General features: G+C 32.5%; 1 protein-coding gene across 3 annotated transcripts in view; it reads right to left on the minus strand.

Annotated features, from left to right (window-relative positions):
* Positions 1–20,563, minus strand: part of Hipk (Homeodomain interacting protein kinase) — a 202,960-nt gene that overhangs the window by 80,540 nt on the left and 101,857 nt on the right. For all 3 annotated transcript variants that reach the window (XM_072527266.1, XM_072527267.1, XM_072527265.1), the window contains exon 4: positions 7,849–8,048. In XM_072527266.1, the coding sequence (XP_072383367.1) occupies positions 7,849–8,048 (200 nt within the window). The remainder of the gene's footprint in view (positions 1–7,848; positions 8,049–20,563) is intronic.

Consider the following 20,563-nt stretch of genomic DNA (forward strand, 5'->3'; position numbering starts at 1 on the left):
ATATTTTGTAGATAATTAATTAATATATTTACTGATTGATGTCTTTGTTATATTCATTAGTAATCTTATATACTAAAACGCTAAGCTCTTTTCTTGTCCACCACTTTACTCAAAAACCATATTAGATAATTAAAATATTTTTTCGGAATATTATTAGTTTTACGTATGAGATTGTCAAGATATACTTTTGGTACAAAAATTCAGTTCCGGTTTTGAGATACATTGTGGGGTCTAAAACTTAAAGTAAATTTTAACTTCCGGTCGAGACGAATCTAAATATGTACTTCCGACCAATGTATATATGACCCGAAACGCGCATAAAACGTCAAGATAGAGCAAATCTGACACCGGATTCGTGATCAGCATGCAAAATTAACTGCTAAATGATAACATTGTAACAAAAAACATTGTTTTCGACGAAATATTTCGTGATATTTAATACACTTTTTACTTGCATATTATTATGAATGTTATGTATATTCTTGCTTATATTGTTTGTATTGATCTCTTAATTTTTCTCGCAAAATAAAAATTTCATTTAAAAAACTCGATGTCGAGTTGGTCCGCTAGTGTAATTTAACCCCTTACCGCATGGTGCGTCATATAGGTATGACACAATACTTAGTTTTATACCTAACCGTTAGAGATGGAACCTTATTTTAAAGTATTTAGGCATGCAATGTCAATATAGGGCATATATTTCGTATAACCGGCAATAGAACGCCATCTCAATGCAAAGTAAACTTTTATGAAAATTTGCAAACGGTCGCAGTGTGACAGCTGTTCAAGTGTGAAATTTGTTATTTAAAAATCGAAGTTTGTACTGAATATTTCTGAACAAAAAAAATAGCCACATCAAGGATTGACCTTCAAGCAAGAATTTATATAAGTATTTTCACGTATTTCATTATATTTTGGTACTTTTTGATGAAAAATATGTATGTTTGTGCCATATATGCCACAACATGCATTGTCGTGCAAAACTCTCTCTCATATATGGCACAATATGCGTTCTGAACTAGGTATTATTATTCCCATATATACAGTGGGTGATCAAATTATTATGATCACTTCAAAAAACTTTGTATTTTGCTGTTTAATAAAGAATAAAACTGCAAATAAGCGTCTAATGATGTGAATATAATATAAAAATAGATCATAAACACGTTCTTTTACAAAATTTTAAAATATTTTTTTCTTTGACCTTAAATAGCAATTTTTTTTTAATATTTTGTGTGACCTCCTTTAGCTTCGATTACAGCTTTGATCCTCCTTGGCATGCTTTGAATGTTTCTCAGGCAGTCTTCTTTTATTTTATCGTTTCTGTGCCAGGTGGCAATGAGTCTCTCAATTAACTGCTGCTTATTTGTGAGAGTTTCCTGGGTAATCCCCCTCTTCATAAGCTCCCATAGCTTTTCGATCGGATTGAGGTCTGGTGAATTACCTGGCCACTTCAGTACTTTAATTTTTTTTTTCCAGGTTACTGTTTTTGCCTTATGGCAAGGTGCTGAATCGTGCATAAAGGTAAAATCCTCCGATTCGCCAAACCATTTTTTGATTTGTGGCATGAGCTTTCTTTCCAGAACTTCAATATATTGATGTTGATTCATCATTCCATTCACAATGTACCGCCTCCTTGTGCCCTTACTGCTGATCACAGGCCATACCATAATCTTGAGAGGATGCTTTACTCGCTCCACCATGCAATCCTTGCGATAGGTTTCACCCATCTGTCTACGGACGAAAGTCTTCTTGTCCATGAGTATCAAAACTGTAGACTCATCAGAAAAACAAGCCTGTGAATAAAAAAATCTATAAAATATTTTTTTTAGGATAAAAACAATGGTAATAGGGACTTAAACTTTAGTAGTGACGTAATTTACCTTATTCCAATCCTCAATTGTTCCATTTTGGTGTTCTTTGGCCCATTCCAGTCTCTTTTTTATCATTGCGATGGTCAACTTTGGTTTTTTGTCAGGGCGACATGATTTGAAACCTGGCTCAGCAAGCCTTCTGCGGACTGTCATGTCAGAAACTGGCATCCCAGCTTCACGAATAAGTCCCGTGAGGATTCTTCTTGGCTTCTTTCTATTGTTTACGAAGATATCCCTCATTTTTCTTTCGTCTCTGGGTGCAGTGACACGCTTTCGACCACATTTTTGGGCACGGCACGCTGGTGAGTCAGGGGTATGTCGGTATCAATTTTTTTCTTGATATTGCTCACTGTTTCTTGCGCTACTTGGCATTGTTGAGCTGTCTGACGTTGGGAAAGCTTTGAATTCAATAAAAGTGTCTTTATCTCCACCATTTTACACACAGGGACGTCTTTCGCCTTACCCATTATGATTTTCTTCTCAAAAATCGAAATATTTTGAAAATGTCTTTAAAATCTTTCAAAAACAATACAAAAACATACAAATTCAGTTGTAAACTCCAAGCGCAAATTCACCACAATGTGTATGTTGTGACGTAATTTGACACAAATGACAGTTCTAGAGCTGTAAACGTCAAAAAAGTAAGGTTAGTAGTGACAAAATATATTGGCATACTTTAATCGTATAGCAGCATATGATTTTATTATAAAATTTTTGAACAAATTTGAAAAACCTAAACTTTTGTGACTGATCATAATAATTTGATCACCCACTGTACTCTATATATACTCCCATGTTTATAAACATTGTCTCCCCTTATCCAAACGCCTTTTTCTTTAACAGTCACATTTAACTCCTCAGAATCGCTCATTTTACATACAAAATGAAACTACAAAAAACATATTAACACCACAAACCAAAACAACATATCATATTAAATTATTTTTAGGTTAGAATTGGGAGACAGAATATCACCACAAGTTATTAGGGAGTACTTGCCCCATCTAGTGTAGACAAATGCCAAATTAATCTATATAACTTTCTTCAAATAGAGGTACCTATGGTGGATTTATGGCACTTTGATTGATGCTAGGAACACAAATGGATTTATTGCGTTTTGATTGATTGGCAAACTTTCGATAGCTTTTTCTATTGGAAATATTGCGTGGAAGGAATTGGCTGTATATTTCACGACAAAGCTATTGAGTATTAATTTAACTCAAATTCTGAAAAACAGGATTTATTGCGTTTTGATTAATCGTGAATAGGTGCGCGAAGATTGAGGGCAGCCATATTCATTTCCCTTCCGAATCCTCACCCGCTTTGGCTGCCGGCAGACAACGGGCGCTGGTGCAACAATCCCGTTCTAATGGCTGCCGCAGACAGAGATTCTTGGCCGACTAATGCGCGGCTCCCGTAAACCGTCGGTGTTTGAGTGGCTGCCTAGTGCGGGGAGGCCCTAAGACACGTTGTTTAAAAAAACAATTATCTCAGGCATTTGTACATCTTTTTTAACTTTCAGACTTACTGGTTGTTTAATGCCCAACAGATTAGCCGCATAAAGTCAAATAAATTCAATAAATTGTGTTTTCTATAATCACAGATGAGATAAAAGCCTAGTTAGATACTAGTAATCGTAAAAGTAAAAAGTGATGCGTTAATTAGGTCCAGGTTTTTATACTGCTCATTAATTTCGTGTTAAATAGTTACAAAGTCTTATCTACGTACTAAATCAACCGTTAATTGGGTTTAAGTAATCACATAAAAATTTGATTTATTCATTCAAAATGCAGACTACCAAATGGTTTAAATAAAACTCCGAGAATGAATATCATAACGGATGTTTAAAGATTTCAGTGAACTAGGCCAATCATGTGCATAACTATCAACTGCTATTGTCTACATTAATAAACATCGGCATACAATAATACATCACAATACCATTAATCTGTATCTCAACGGTTAAAAATCATCCTCATTGACAAGATGAATGCCGACTGCACATATATCAATATTAAATGAAAAGATGTCATAGGAGATATGCCAATTATAGAATAACTAATGCGAGAATGTTCTGTTGTTAATTTATTATTAATTTTTAGTTATTTATCTAATCAATTATGTATTTGCAAGGCAATATTATTGTTTTGATACTTTTTTGCAATGCTTAATTAGTAAATCAGTGAAATAATTTAAAGATTATAACTGCATCAGTAAGGAGCATCGAGAAAATACTTAGTCAGGTTCTGAACGTAGTAAATATGCTATTTTGGACACATTTCGAAGACAGAAAACATTATAATATATGGAAAGTAATGGTCAAGGTAGATCTTCTATAATGTGGAAGTATGTCAGAATATCATGATAAATGGGGAACTTGCAAAAAATTAGTTACGTCATGATATAACGATTGCCTTCATGATTAACGATTAACGCTTTATAAGGCACATTCAAAAATATTTAAATAACATTTACTGGATAATGCAACCATACGGTTACGTTGAATTCAAGTGTATATTTTACTCAAACTATGTTTTACAAGGCTTGCTGTTCAGTGTAAGCATATGGTATCGGTCATTTGCGATGGGAGAATGTCAACCAATGTTTATGTTGCCAGCCATTCTTCACATGTATGTAGATTTCGCGCGTTCTTCCGTCAGTTGTTAGGTTAGCTGTGTACTTGTCTACTAATAAGAATTTTTTGGTAAGTAAAAATATATTTCTATGCAAAACAAAGTCAACGATGGATTCTTGAACATATATTTGATGATTTGTGTTACATGATAATATATATATAACGTGATAATTGATAATATAACTTCATCCAAAAACATTGGTAACCATATGGTAACAATTATTAATAAAAGTTTGTCGTTTTCAGAGTTTTGCTATTATGGATGGATTCAATGAGAGTCCTTCATGTAGTTTCTACGAAAAACTGAAGCGAAAAATACCATCTCCTCCTCAAGTTTCTGATAGCTTCGATGTGGAGGATGAAGAAAATATAGTTATCGAAAAAAATTTTCGAGTTAGAAGATTTATTGGTAATAATTTACAAACTTTATATTATTTTTATCTGAAATAATACTATTTGAATAATTTTAGATGATGATTCAGATATAATACCAAGAGACTCTGAGCACACCGATTCTTCTGAGAATTTATTGCCAGCGAAGCATGTTCATCAAATAAGGACACAAACTACAGGTAAAATACACATAAAACTTTAGGAGCTAACTCTTATTCCAATTTTTGTTTTAGAAAATTTAACAAACGACCCTGAAGCTGCTGATCAAACTCCTAGAAAAATGAAAAGCCAGGAATAGCATTCAACTGGACGAAAAACGACTTAACCCAAAATGAAAGAGACACTAAGTTTGCTTCTAAAATAAATGAGGAACTACTTTCTCCATTGGAGTGTTTTACCAAACTGTTCTCACTAGATATTTTAGAATACATAATTGAGCAGACAAATTTGTATAGTACTCAAATAAAAGGCACAAGCATTGGTACTGATCCTGATGAGATAACAGATTTTTGGTCAATTTTGTTGATAATGGGTATAATAGATCGTTCTTCCTATGAACAATATTGGGCCAGTGGAACATGTATCGAATAAGCTGCAAGATATAATATGCAAGATAACTATAACAGATAGGTTTTTCAAAATACGTCCGCTATGAAAAAAAGTTTGAGAAAACTTAAGGTTTACACTGAAAATCAATACTCTATTGATGGAACACGAGCTGAAAATTTACGTCAGTACATCAAAAGCAAGCCGCACAAATGGGGTTACAAATTTTTTATCCTATAAGGGGTGTTTTGTTATATTATGGATTTTATTCTATACCACGGTTCAAGCACCTTAGAAGAATTAAACAACACACCTAATGAACTAGGGAAGGAGGAGATAGAACTAGGTGTGGGTAAATCTTTTCTGGGGTGAGTACATTTCTAGTTAATCAATTTTTTTGTATCTGTCTTTTTATAATTTCATATTTTATACATACATAATCTCCACTGCACACGTTTATTTTAACCTTATAGTTCGTCTCATAAGCAGAGAGTATCTGTAATATAATTTAACTAATTTATTTAATAATAACTATATTTATTTTATCCTTGCCAATTTGCTATTTTCTATTTAATATTGTAATTATTTTCAATCTTCATATAGCAAGGAAATATTTTAAAACATATGCAGCCGCTAACTCAAGATTTATTATTTTAGTTTTCTTGGCCTGAATAAAATTTTCCTGTTCTCTCTTGTTGGGTGGAACTTTCTAAAAATCTCAGGGTGCACCATACAGAGGTATGAAAACTACAGCAGCATAGAAGATATGTAGAACTCAATAGTTGCTTAGAACTACAACGGGCTCGATCCCGACATCTCCACCAACCTGAAAGACACTCATGCACAACCCATTCAGCCAATATCAGAAGACATCAGCAAGTTGGTCTGTCAACCACATGAAGCCATAAGTGTCAATTTCAAGTTTCTGTAAAGCTTTAGGCAGGATTTGCTTGTTTTTTTTATTTCATATTAAAATTTCAATTACATATCTTTTTGTACAACAAATATGATTAGATATCTTGATTTATTTGTCCCAGCCAAACTCATCCTTCAGATTTACATTTTAAGATAGACGTTCTCACACCTGAGGTACTAAGCTAGACGAGGCCTAACAATTGGCTCCCAAAGAAAGTTGTTAGATTTATTGTTGTACATTGATTCCCAACTTTCGGAGATTATATTGTTACCCATTGCACCCACCGTTTCTGATGGGTCGTTCGATGGTGACAAGAGGTTTTGCAGAAAAGAAAAAAGTATATTATGATTCCTCGATTATATCCTTCCTAAATGTATGGAAGTAAACAAAAACTATATGGGAGGTGTTTATCTCCTTGACTCGATGTTGGGGTTTCATAGGATACTTATAAGGTCAACAAAATTAGCTTTTTTCCATTTTTGTGCTGTAATAGTTGGATATTGTGAAGACGAACGTTAATTAGCAGGAATTTTGACGACTATTGGGCACTAGTTGAATTCAAACTTGAGTTAAAAAAAGCGAGGCAGACCCATTGCAGGCACAGCTAGATTAAAAAAGGGGAATATCCTTTTGCGCAAATGAACAAGAAATTCGTCGCGATAATGTGGGACATCTTCCTGTATGGTATAAAAAGCGTCAGAGATGCAAATTTCCTGAGTGTAAAGGAAAAAGACAAGTTTCACGATATAAATGTTTTCAAAAAAAGTCAGCCATATTTTTTAACAAAAACAAAAAAATGCAGTAAGGGGTTAACATGTAAATTTAAAAAAAGTGTGTTTTCAACAAAGAAATGTTGAAGGATCAAATGTGTTAAGGAACAAAGTCGAAAAAGAGATCTGTAATTGAATTTAAATACAAAATCAGTCAACAGTAGTCAAAAGGTCAGTATATCCATTAATCCAAAATATATTAAAAAATATATTTGATCGGTATCCGTGTGTTCATTTACGTTTCAAAAATGTATTGATAATTGATAAAATAGGCAAATTGTAACACCTACATAAAATATAAAACTTAAACTATTGAAAAAGAAACGAATGAAGCATGGCAAAAGTGTAAGAGTTTACAGGACAAGGAGCAAAAGTTAATGAAAAAGGTTGTACTATTCTACAAAATGATGATAATATATTGGCAAAAGACCGTAGACGGAATATAATAGAGGAAGAAGTAGATGACAGTAGAAAAATAATGACGATCTTAAGAAACAAGCAGAAAAAAAATTAATGACAAGAACACTGGTATTAAACCAGTGACATGGACAAGGACAGCTTTATGTCCAAAAATGAATAAAATATTACGAGAGATAAATTTTTGATTATAGTTTTATCATTTTTTTAAAAATATTATTAACTGGAACCTTTGAAAACCGTAAGTAATATTCAAATAATTTCTTATCTACGAAAACAATACGATTTTTAACTTACTTGTCTGGCATACGAAGGATGATTCTTCAGAATCTTGATAGCGACGATTTCGTTGGTGCCCTTCTTCCAACATTTGACCACTTGTCCGAACGTGCCCCTGCCTAAAAACTCGAGCACCTCGTACTGGTTGGTCATGGAGTACAACACCTCGTGCTGTACCAATTGGTAATCTCCGTCGGCTCCACTAGTTGCTGCCGACCCTGTAAAACAAATTACGTTGATTAAGTATAATGCTACAAAGGGGATTTGAATAAGAGTATCGTTATATTGGCGTATAATTAAAAAGAGCTCTTTGAAAACAGTTTCGCTGAAACATGTTGGACAAGTATAGGCGTGCTATATCACTAAATGATTCAGAAGAAGCATTGATAATAATGAACTTGACCATTTTAAAATACCTTCATTAGTTATGTATATGTGTAGTTTTGCATTATTTTAAAATTTTCGTTACACGGTGAAACCTGGGTATCCGTTTCGAACCTGTCAAAGGGTTGACAGGCTCCTCACTATAACTATCGATAAAATGATAATTCCATTCAAAGAAGAAGTAGAAATAAGTAATATATCAAATCTAAACCCAATAAATGGGGATTTAAAGTATGGGTAAGAGCTTCGCCAAATGGCTATGTATCTAAATTTGAAATGTACCAGTCCTCAAAAAATAAAAATAAACCAGAATTGGGTATCATTGGTGATACAGTTGTGAGGCTGTGTTCAGGATTAGAAGGTCTCAATCACAAAATATTTTTGGACAATCTATTCACTTCTAGACCATTACTCATCTACCTAAAAAATGCAGATATACATGTAGTAGGAACTGTCAGGGTTAAAAAAATCCACAAAGCTAGCGAAAAACTGACGGATGCTAGGATTTTTTATAAAAAAGGTAGCTCCATGTTCCGTGACAACATCTGAAAACAACATTACAGTGCTACGATGGGCAGTCAACAACCTTTTTGTTATGATTTGATATGATTTTATCTTTCTCTGGTAAGAAGACTTTAATTAAATTAAATGGAAATGCAAGAAAATGAGGAAGATCCTCATCCGAAAATTCTGCTCCAAAAAAAGAAAAAGATGCGCACTAAACTGGCACCTGAAGTTCGATTGAATGGAGTGGGAGACTATTAAATAAAAATGGGCTACAAAAATCCACCACGATGTCACGAAAGTAATTGCAAACGCAGAACAAGATACAGATGCAACAAGTGCCAGGAGAGAATTTCCAGAATGCATGGAATCGTTTCATCAATTCTGTCAAATCTATTTGACTTCTGTTTCATCTATTCAAAGAATTAATCCGTTCCAACTAGGTTAACTACAAATTATAATAGATTAACTACAAATTATAACCGTATTCTATCGATATAAAATTTAAAAAAATATTTCCTATCCTATAGTTTTGTGTGCTCCGTTTGTCAGTCCGTCCGTCCAAAACTGCAACAGATACAGAAAAGAACTGAAGACTGATCGTATTCAGCATTAACAGTTATGTGTGGGAAAATATTACTACTGGTTCTAAAGAGAAAACTAGAAAAAACATATTTACTCATAAGCAGCCAAAGCTATAATTATATGATTAAGTAATATGTATAAAGTAAGATGTGTTATAAAATATTTTACGTTAAGATTTGATCTCTGCGCAGTATTAAATCAATCAATGCAATTCTTTAGATGTAGGTATTCGGGTACTGGAATGGCCTCCTAGATGCCCAGGCCTTACCTCCAAAGAGCATTTGTGGGACAACTTGAGAAGAGTAGTTAGACAAAATTATGGTGAGTATACTGTGGTAGCAGTAGCACAGGCGCTGGTAAACGAGTGAGAACAAATACCATAAAAAGAGATTGTTACTTTGAGCTTTGATCCAGCCTATGACAGAAAGGATGAGAGCTATTATACAAGCTCGAGGAGGAAATACTCGATTTATATATCCATATTTTAGAATTATTTTATGGTTCGATTTGAAAAATAACTTACTCTGGAATAAAAAATTTTTGTAAATTTCTATTTGTTAAATTAATCAATATTTTGGAACTTGTTTTTTATTTTATGATTTGTTATTGAACATACATTAAAAAACATTAATTGGAATTTAAATTTCTCTAATACTTTTTACTTAAAATAAACTTAGTATCCGGATAACTTTGTTGGGCTGGAACGTGTAAGTAGACATGTTTTAAAAATGTTCTAAATGATCTTGAAAATTTTTCCAAATTACTGAACTGTTTATTCTATCATTATTGTCCGACCAAATCACAAACTATTTATTATCATCCTAATTAAACGCATTGGGTGACGCAACTAACTTTTAATTTGAATAATCTTTAAAACTACAATTTTTATAAAAGTTTTTTCCGTGTTATGCTCCGATAGAATATGATCCCGTACCAAGAATCAGTATTACGTTAAACTGAATTGATTGATCTAAAAACAAAACAACGCTTGTATTGTCTCCGCAATAGATGTAATCCTAAAAATAACTGTATATTGTAACAGAGATAATTTAAAACTTGGAAAATTGATTAAATAGTTAAAGATCATTCAGCTACATTGAAAGGATTCTATAAGCAGTCTTAATAGATCGAATGACAAAGTATAAAATTGCATACATCGAGGATATTATCCCTGGTGGCACGGAAGTCACGGCATGCAACAAATATCAGTAAAATGGAAAAGTTGTCTTTTGCAATTATGTTGCGGAGATTGTTATCCTTTCGGCCTGATAAATTAGAACGTGGTAAATAGTGCATTGTTTAAAAAGTAGCATTCGATAAATAAACTTTAACTGCATTTACTGTAGAATAATATCTAACTAAGATATCCTGATTATCATGAATGCCTTTATCCTATTACTACTACTATACTCATATATTAAAAAACCAAATATATGGCGTTGGCGTTGGAGTAGAAATTAGTCAAACTTTCTGCGTTTGAATCGGTATCAATAAAGTGTTATAACGGTTCTTTCGGCATCCCTGTCTCGTCAGACAACTCGTAATGATACAAATTCAAACTCGGATGCGGAAGGTCCAACTAAAGTCTCCAGAATATTTCCCACTTCGAAATGTGCAAGAGATTAAAAATTTTAGCAAATTATATCGAAGAGTGCGGCTCCGGCTGTGTACTAATTCTATGAGTTAGTTATACGTAGTACAGGATATTAGATATTGTTCGGAAGCGATTTTCTTGGGCAATTTAATACTATTTATTATCTTTAATGAAAATAAATCCACAATTTCGATTGAAAATAGGGTTATTTCGGAAGTGGAATCGACTTTTAGGGAAATATGGTTTTGGCTAAAATTATTATTTCCTTGCTAAACGTTCGTTTTAGCAAGAAAATATACGCACAGGCAAAATCACAAATCTCAGAAAGTGTAATTTTCCTCCAGTTACATCGGGAGCCCTGATCTAGGCTCACCTCATTCTGTATTACAACATATATTCGAAAATGTTTTGCTGGGTCACAGTTTTGATTTCTCGCCTTTTTAATAGTCATTATTAGACTTCGGCAAATATGCATATTGCATATTTTGCATATTGTGCATATTTTATGCAAATATTTCATATTTTGGCATATTTGTATAAAAGTTTGCATAAAGTGCATAAAAGTTCAGATTTTTATACTGTATTTGAAAATTTTTAAACATACCAATTTATTTCAATTCTTGTATAAAAATCTGAACGTTTATGCACTTTATGCAAACTTTTATACAAATATGCCAAAATATGAAATATTTGCATAAAATATGCACAATATGCAAAATATGCAATATGCATATTTGCCGAAGTCTAGTAATAACGTATGGTCCTAAAGTTTTGGGAAAAATTTCACCTGGTCTGATTGAGAAGCAAAATGCATTTAACAAAGAAGGTCATCAGTTATTGACATTTAATAAACAAAGCAGAATATTTTGGTTTGTGTTCTGCAATTCTTGTATAAAATTTTGTAGTCATTTTAATCAAGAAATGATCTAAGTACGTAATCTCTACAGGTACAAAACATTTACAATTTCAAAGAAGATCAATTTAAGTAGCCCTCAACATTCTTAGAAAGTGTCGGTCACTGAGGCATTCAGTTATTGGATAATCGCTAAGGGTTCGCTCATTTGCATTTTATGATCTAATCCCCAAATCTATCTACAATTTATTGTATCTTAACAGCAGGTAAACGGCTAATAGTTTTGTTCCTAATTTAGCGATTTTCCACAATCTCCCAGTTTATTGAATTAGGTACCTAAACATTTCTAATTTGATGCTCAGATTTGTAAATCATTTTTGTTTTGATATTCAAAGCGTAAACACTCGTTGTGCGTAACAAAAAGGAAGATTGTGATTTTATAATGCCTAAAACAACCAGTGCTTCAACTTGGATTAAACCTTATAAAGAGCTGTCTATGGATATGGGAAAAATCTACTGTTCAGTCTATGGCAAAATTGTAAGTATCTAATATTTTCTATTAAATATCTAATATTTCATACATACAGGGTGTTTCCAAATGACACTTACAACGTTTGACTGTAGATACTTCTCGAAAAATTGAACAAAACGATATAGTTAATTAGGGGTCAAACTTATTTACTTTTCGAGATACAGGGTGTTAAAATTAAAAAAAATTAAATTCTTTTAGTTAATAACAACAATAACTTTAAAACCAATAAACGTATTTACTTGAAATTTAGTACTCGTAGGTTGTTTTTAAATGAAAAATAGCTTCCTTTAGTGAGAAAAAATTGTCCATGGTACAATACAATGGTGTGTATTTAGAAACATTTTTCACCTTTACTTTTTTTTATGAAGTCAGCTATTCTAAAACACAATTATTTTTATTGTAATTGAATTAACAAAAAAAAAACTTTTGTTGAATTTTAAAATAAGTTATATGATGTACTAATGGTTAGTAACAAAAACTAATTTGTGGATTAATACTGCATTTAAAACACTTAGCGAGTGTTTTTTTTCAAACCAGTTATTTGATTAACCAAAAACACCTTGTATATTTTTATATTTTAAAGGTTGGGTTAAAATAAAGGTTTTTATTTTTATTTATAGATAGCATGTGAGAAGAAATTTCAGATAGACCAACATGTGAGAACTGCTTCACACATTGCAAAAAAAGGAAAAATAGGAGGAAAACATCAAACTTCAATGGCTAAATGTTTCCAATCTACTTCAAAAAAATTAGATGAGCAAGAAACTTTTAATGAAGACTTGTGTCGCGCATTAGTGTCTGCAAACATACCGCTTTCAAAATTAGCAAATGTAAATTTTAGTTCGTTTCTAAAAAAATATTGCAAACTTAATGTTCCAAGTGATCGGTCTCTAAGAAGAAATAATGTGAACGGGCTATACTCGTCGGTGTTAATTAATATTAAGGAAGAAATTGCAGATAATTATTTTTACATATCTGTAGACGAAACCACTGATTCCTCAGGAAAGTATATTGTTCATTTATTGATTGGTGTTCTTAAAGAAGATACCTTACCAAAATCTCATCTTATTTCATGCCAGCAACTTGAGAAAACAAATGCTTTAACAATTTCGCGTTTTATACAAGAAACATTAGCAACTTTTTTTTCTTCCGACAACTATTCCTTCTAATAAATTACTGCTTATTTTATCGGATGCTGCTCCTTATATGGTGAAAGCAGGACAAAATTTAAAAATATTTTTCCCAGATTTAATACATGTGTACTGTATTTACATTTAATACTTGTGTAGCGCATGGATTAAACAGAGTTGCAGAGGAAATACGAAAAAAGTTTCCTCTTGTAAATACCATGATATCCAGTGTCAAAAAAGTATTTCTTAAATCTCCTATAAGAATTCAACTTTATAAAGAAATGCTACCTAACATTCCTCTTCCACCACAACCTATTTTAACGCGATGGGGAACATGGTTAGAAGCAGCTAATTTTTATGCAGATCATTTTGTTAAAATAAAGAACATAATTGATACGTTAACAGATGAAAGTTCCCAATCTCTTTTGGATTCTAAACAAACTTTTCAGAGTAACTTGCTTCAACAAGAACTTTCATTTATAAAATCAAATTTTAGTTTTGTTCAAAAAACAATTACTCAGTTAGAATCACCAAAACTGTCATTGTTCGAAAGTACAGCATTAATAAAAGAATTTGCGTCATGTTGTCGGAACGTTAGAGGTAATATTGGAAAAGATATTTTAAAAAAATTTGAAGCTACTATGGAAAAAAATAAAGGTTACCATATTCTTTCTGAAGTAGTCAGTGTTCTAGCTGGAAATATTTCGGAAACAATTAATTTAGAACCAAATGTTTTGGTTAGTTTAAAAAATGCTCCCGTTACATCAGTTGATGTTGAACGAAGTTTTTCCATATATAAATATATGTACTCAGACAGAAGCCACAAGTTTTTGTTAGAAAATTTTGAACACCACTTGGTCATTTATTGTTACCATAATTCTAAATAAGTTTATTCATACTTAAAAATGATGTAGTTACTTAAAATAAATGTAAATCTTAATGAATAGTAGGAAATATTTAGTTATGTACACTTTTTTTTTTAAATAAAATTGTTACTATTTTACGATTTTTTTATTTATTTGTATGCATATTTTGTAAAATATTTGCATATTTTCGGGTAAACACGTGCATATTTATGCGCATATTTTCTACATTTTTATTTGCATATTTGCCGAAGTCTAGTCATTATAGTCTATCATAAGCTATTATTCAGATAGAGATATATGACTTATCATCGGCAAATGAGTTATCTTGATTATTAATTCAACAATTTTTGCACTGTGTCGCATATTCACCTCTACAAACTGCAAAGTTTGAGCGAAAGACCAATTTCCTTATTTCTACAATCTTTCACAGTAAGTTTGGAAAATAAGGATACGTGTGTAGAAGTTTCTAAGATCTAAAACTACTTTCTCGTTATCTGATACGCCTTTGGGACGTCAAAGACATGAACCGAATATCTTGAAACATTTCTTTAATAACACTACAGTGTAGAATACATATATTTCTATATAGAAGTGTGGCGTATTGAGAATTTTAAAAAGCTAAAGATTACGGCAGCACAGGAGTAGCAAAAAATAGATACAGAGACGATCCTGTGTACTAAACCAAAATCGTTTCAAATATAGATATCAAACAAATTTATTATATTTCGTCATCTATCTATATAAAAGGCTATGACGACAAATCAAACTGTTTGTCCGGTAGGGTAACTACGCCATCTAAGAAAGAAATCTGAACTACCAACTGACATGAATAAATTTATCTGACAGATAAAATGTAAAATATTTATTTGCCAAATAAAGTACCGAATGAGAAGTTATCTGGAAGAAAAATTGAGTTTACTATAGTCTGTTAATCAGATCTATTCTGTAACTTTTAACAAATCGAATATCGAATAGAAATGATCAAGTCGAATCGTAATTATCCGAAATAGGAATGTTGGATATCTATCGCGTCGTTTTTGTGTTTGGATTGGCATTCTGTAACTCACATCGTAATCGGTGTAAATCGAAAACGCCAACTTCTACTTGACGCGGTCAGAAGTTGGTGGCAACCCCGCACTAAAAAGAGAAATAAGTGTTCTGTGTTACTGGAAAGGCTAGTGCGCGCGAAAAATTCATCAAAAAAGAAGATTATATTTCAAGTTTGTCGTCAAGTAGTTTTGATTTGTTTTGGTCAAGTTTAAAAAGTTCGTTACAAGAATACAAAATGGCAATCGGAACACCAAAGAAAAAGACATCTGCTGAGCAATTAAATTATTTAGTAAAATTTATCTAAATAAATCTAAATAAATAACACCACAGATTAAAAAATGAAGCAGCTACAGAAATGAATTAACCGCTAATTTATATCAACAAATCAACAAATAAATGTCAAAACAATAATGATACCAATGCGCACGCGTCAAGACCAATTTCGATGTCGAAACTTGATCTCGACAGAGCTTGTCTTAGTCGAAATCAATTTCTACACAACATTCCGATAGTAGAGGTCGAGATGAGTTGCAGAATACCGATTCCTACAATTCCGATCCGACTTGCTGACCTCTATTCGATTTGCAGCATTTCTATTCGATTTGTAGTTACAGAATAGGGCTGGGCTGATTATGTTGTAGGTTATCGCGAAATAAAAAGATAACCTAAATATCGTTGTTTATTGAAAGTTGCGTTCGTTGTGTATTGAGTGAAAACCATGGATCCGGTATTAGAAGATTTAATCAAATCGAAGAGTACGATATTTAATGCTTATAAACTTAGTGCGAGAGTGCGAGAATATATATTTGAGGCAGAATCGACCATTTTAATTTTTGTAATGATAGAGACTTTTTTAAGAGGTTTAGATGAAGTAAACCAACTGTGATTTATATTCTGAGAATAGTTCTTAATAAAAGATTAAAAAAGTAGGCACTCTACCTCTTTTTTTCACTTAGGCAATCAATTAAGGAGTCCACTAAACAATCCATGAAGAAAATTTCTATAACGAATTACACATTAAAACCAGATATGTAACAGAAGTTTTTATGTATGGAAGAGAAGGTTTAGGTACTATTTTATTCACTGTAAGTGGCTGTAAAGTTGAAATGTTGTAAGTTGCTACCGAAGCATCCTCCTCGCTGGGATCCCCGGCCGACAACAAAGCACTGTGAACGACACGGGATCTGGAGTCGGATGGGGCTGTCTAGGCGACTGACGGAGCCAGAGCCAAAGTAACATCGAAATGATAGCGCCCATTACTGTCAGGCTAACACACTGGGCTACCTACGACAGGCCGCCTTTCGAAAGCTGACGAGGACTGGCCGTTAACGAAAACACCCAATAACAAAATTTTAGTGCAATATACTCGATTTGAAGTTGGGTATAGACGTAAAAACGGCTACAAGAACAATAGTAACTAGAGACACGATCCTGTCCAGACAAGCCTCTCGCCTCAGATTCAAATAGTGACTACATCTCAACAGCCTCCCAGATGCTCCACCACACACACCGCCACCCCAGTTGTGTTTGTCGGTCTGTTCTGCTTTTGTCCATTACAAACAACACGTTCAACTCTAGCCTGAAGAGGATTCAATGATCCTAAACGGGTCCCTTTCGTAATAAAAAATTCCCTAACCTATCCCACAAAATGAACAGTGTCAGTCAGTTGATGGGCATAAACGAAAACAATTTACTGCTATAGTGTTCTGTCTTTTTGAGCTATACGAAATTTGTAAAGGATTCACAGATTTCAGCAAAAGCTTTGCTATCGCTTTGATAAATTGAGAAGCCATATATAAAGCACAAGAGCACGGTTCATCAAACATTCCATGTATGAATTCGTATCAATAGAATCACTCCAGTAGATTTCAAATATCTGAACTAGATATTTACAAACCGTTTTAAAAAGGGAAAAATATTTTGAGATATGTTGGAGGCTCTGGAAGAATGCCAATGAACGCTGGGTGTCGCCTGATATCTGATATCAGATGTTCTTAGTTTCCTCTCGGTCTTGCCCACCTCACAGAATTAGAGACCGAGTATGAAAAGATCCTCCATCACGATAAAGTCTCACGGCTCTCGAAGGGGATCATAGAAAAATTAGCGTAAAGTTTGTTTATCAGTAAATGGTTGAATTCAATAGTACCGACTATAAACATCCTGGGTTAACCGATAATAGTATAAAAGGCCCGGTTTCAGGTAAAATTTAAATATGTTTCCTGGTCAAATTTGTCAATCTTCATTTCTTACTGTTGATTTAATGGCGTACAATCCAAACTCATTATAATTTCATTAATACAAATAAGGCTTATATTGACGAAACTGTACTGATAAGAGGGTTTTTCAAATTCGAGGGTAGTGCGCGACGGGTCTGCTTGTCACCTTTTCAGTGGTTTTCAGGTATTTATATAATAAGTTTATGGAGATGAACACCAACCAGTATTTAAATACGAGTTCTTGATAAAATTTGTTTGTCTTTATGTATCAAGGGAAGTGTTAAGTAGTATTACTCATTTTATTCATTAAGTTTTCTATCATTATGTGGCGCCCGTGGGATAATAATGATGGGGCTTCTTTTAGTGTTCCGGTAAAGAAGAAACATTTATCTGTAGATGCAAAGCAAATTAAATTCAAAATTACATGGAGACGAATGATATGTATTTTGAAGAATGTTACACAAAACAAGAGCTTTTAGAAGTTTTGAAGACATTTTCTATAAAAAAAGTATATGTTCGTGATACATTGGCAGAGGAAATGGGACATAGAATACTGTGGCTTCCACCCTATTATTGTATGTTTAGTCCCATAAAACATATGTGGCACGAATTGAAGTCTAACTTGAGGTCACAAAATATTTCTCCAACGTTAAGTAGTACTGTTGTAGAGTTAAAAGAAAATGTGTCAATGATAATTTTCCAAGTAGTTGGAGAAATTCAGTCCGACACGTAATAAGTAAAGAAAATTCATATGTTCACGTAGATCATAATATAATTGAACCGATCATAATTAATTTTGATGAGGATAGCGATGGCGAAACAGAGCTATGTGTGGAGTGATACTGTCATCAAATCTACAAATGTTACGATTAAAAAAACGGTTCTTTTCAGAACCACAAATTATTATTAATGTTTTTCTATAATCTTAGCAATTAAAATAGATTTGATTTATTTTAAAACTCATTTGAAAACATTAATTTCGGGTATATAAGCAAAGCAATATATTTTTGTCGTCGTAATTATTGTAAATTTTGTGGATCCTTTGCTGTATTATAGGGGTACCGTCTAGTCAGTGTTAATTATCAAAAGACCAACTCTGTCTACCTCCTTTGCTTATCGCTCCGGACCGGTCTTAACAATGGGCCAAGTCAGATAAATTTAATAATAGTTACGACCGCACTAATTGAAGTGCTTTCTGCTAAACAAACTTTAACTGAAGTGTTCCTTTTCGTTATTGTTACGTGGAAATATTAGTAAATACAGTAAATGTATGGAAACACCTATTTTACAACCGTATTTTTGCTATATATATATATATATATATATATATATATATATATATATATATATATATATATATATATATATATATATATATATATATATATATATATATATATATATATATATATATATATATATATATATATATATATATATATATATATATATATATATATATATACTGTTGAACCGGAGTACTATAAACACAATAACCCATGAAGGACAAACAGTTAATCTGGTTTGACTACAAAGGATTCCCAATACGAGACTTGCCAAACAAATAGAATGGACACCAGGTTGAAGAAGAAACCGCGCAAAAAAAGTTAGAGAGGATTCGATTTGAGAGATTAAGGAATAGAGATAGCTACCTGGAATGATAGAGATAACTGGAGATCGAAAATCTGAAGATGCTGAACGTTTTAAACCGATGCTTATATAAATTTTCTAATTAATTCTATTTTCTCTGGTATAGTTAAAACACTAAGTGTTTAGTAAAGTTTTCTTTTTTACTGTCGGTTTGTTTGAACACCTTAAGACTTAGTTTTGTATAATTATACCAATTTAAAGCCATTTATTACTAGAGCTAATTACGTTCAATGATTAGGTTATTTTACGACTCAGTGATTCCGGTATTAACTCAAATTAAATATTACTGACTCGTATACGAAACGCTAATAGAACTCAATAAAAACGAGGAAGTTTAAACGGATATTGTTTTAAAAAATATTCAATAATCTATGTACATTGTCTAAAAAAGTAATTTATATACTAATCGAATACCAACAACACCTACAGGTGAAAATGATTATAATTTGTGTTAAGCTGATTTAGAGAAACGGTTGTAAATTATAGTACAATTAATATTACGGAAACATGCTTGGAAGTATAGGATCTCTGCTTATAGAAAAGATTAGACCGAATGAGTGAAGCGAATAACTTGCTTTTACTCAGAAGAATTTAAGCGAATTATTAGAACATAGGACTTACTTAACGGTGTATTTTGCCAAAACTGTTGCAACAAATTTAGACGAATTTGCTGGTGCATCTTATTTTGATAAAAAACGTAGTTCCTTCTAGAAAAAGTCAAAAATAAGACCGATTTCGTTTTATATTCTTCTTATTTTTATATTAATAAACGTACCCTAAAAATTACCAGTAAAAATAAAGTACAACGTAAACAGTGCAAAAATACACAAAACTTAATTGAAATTATACTCAGAATTTTGCGTACTGTTATTAATATATATATATATATATATATATATATATATATATATATATATATATATATATATATATATATATATATATATATACCCGGTATTTAGGCGGCACACGCCCTTCCGGTATGGATCTATGGAGGAGTATCACCGAGCCGCAAGCCTTTATCTCTTGCCGTACTGCTCCACCATAGGCCGATCAGATATCAGCATATTCTAGACTAAGCCGCAGATTCATTTAGAATTTTAAACTGCTGCGATAGCCTTTTTGTTTTCTGTACACCGAGCTGGGGATTGAACTGACATCTCTCGCATTGAAGCGAAGGAGAAGCCAGCCGCCCAGCCCGCTTGGCTATCCATTAGGATAGCCAAGTTAGTTAGATAGTTATTAATAATATACAAAATTAAACACCGCACATTGAAAATAAAATCAAATCCTCATACGCCTGAACCAAACAACACAACTGATCAATATGAGGAGCTTTTTTACAAAACGGCATAAATCCACTTTTTAA

The sequence above is a fragment of the Diabrotica undecimpunctata genome, chromosome 3, assembly GCF_040954645.1.
Source record: "Diabrotica undecimpunctata isolate CICGRU chromosome 3, icDiaUnde3, whole genome shotgun sequence".
In the NCBI taxonomy this organism is placed as follows: domain Eukaryota; kingdom Metazoa; phylum Arthropoda; class Insecta; order Coleoptera; family Chrysomelidae; genus Diabrotica; species Diabrotica undecimpunctata.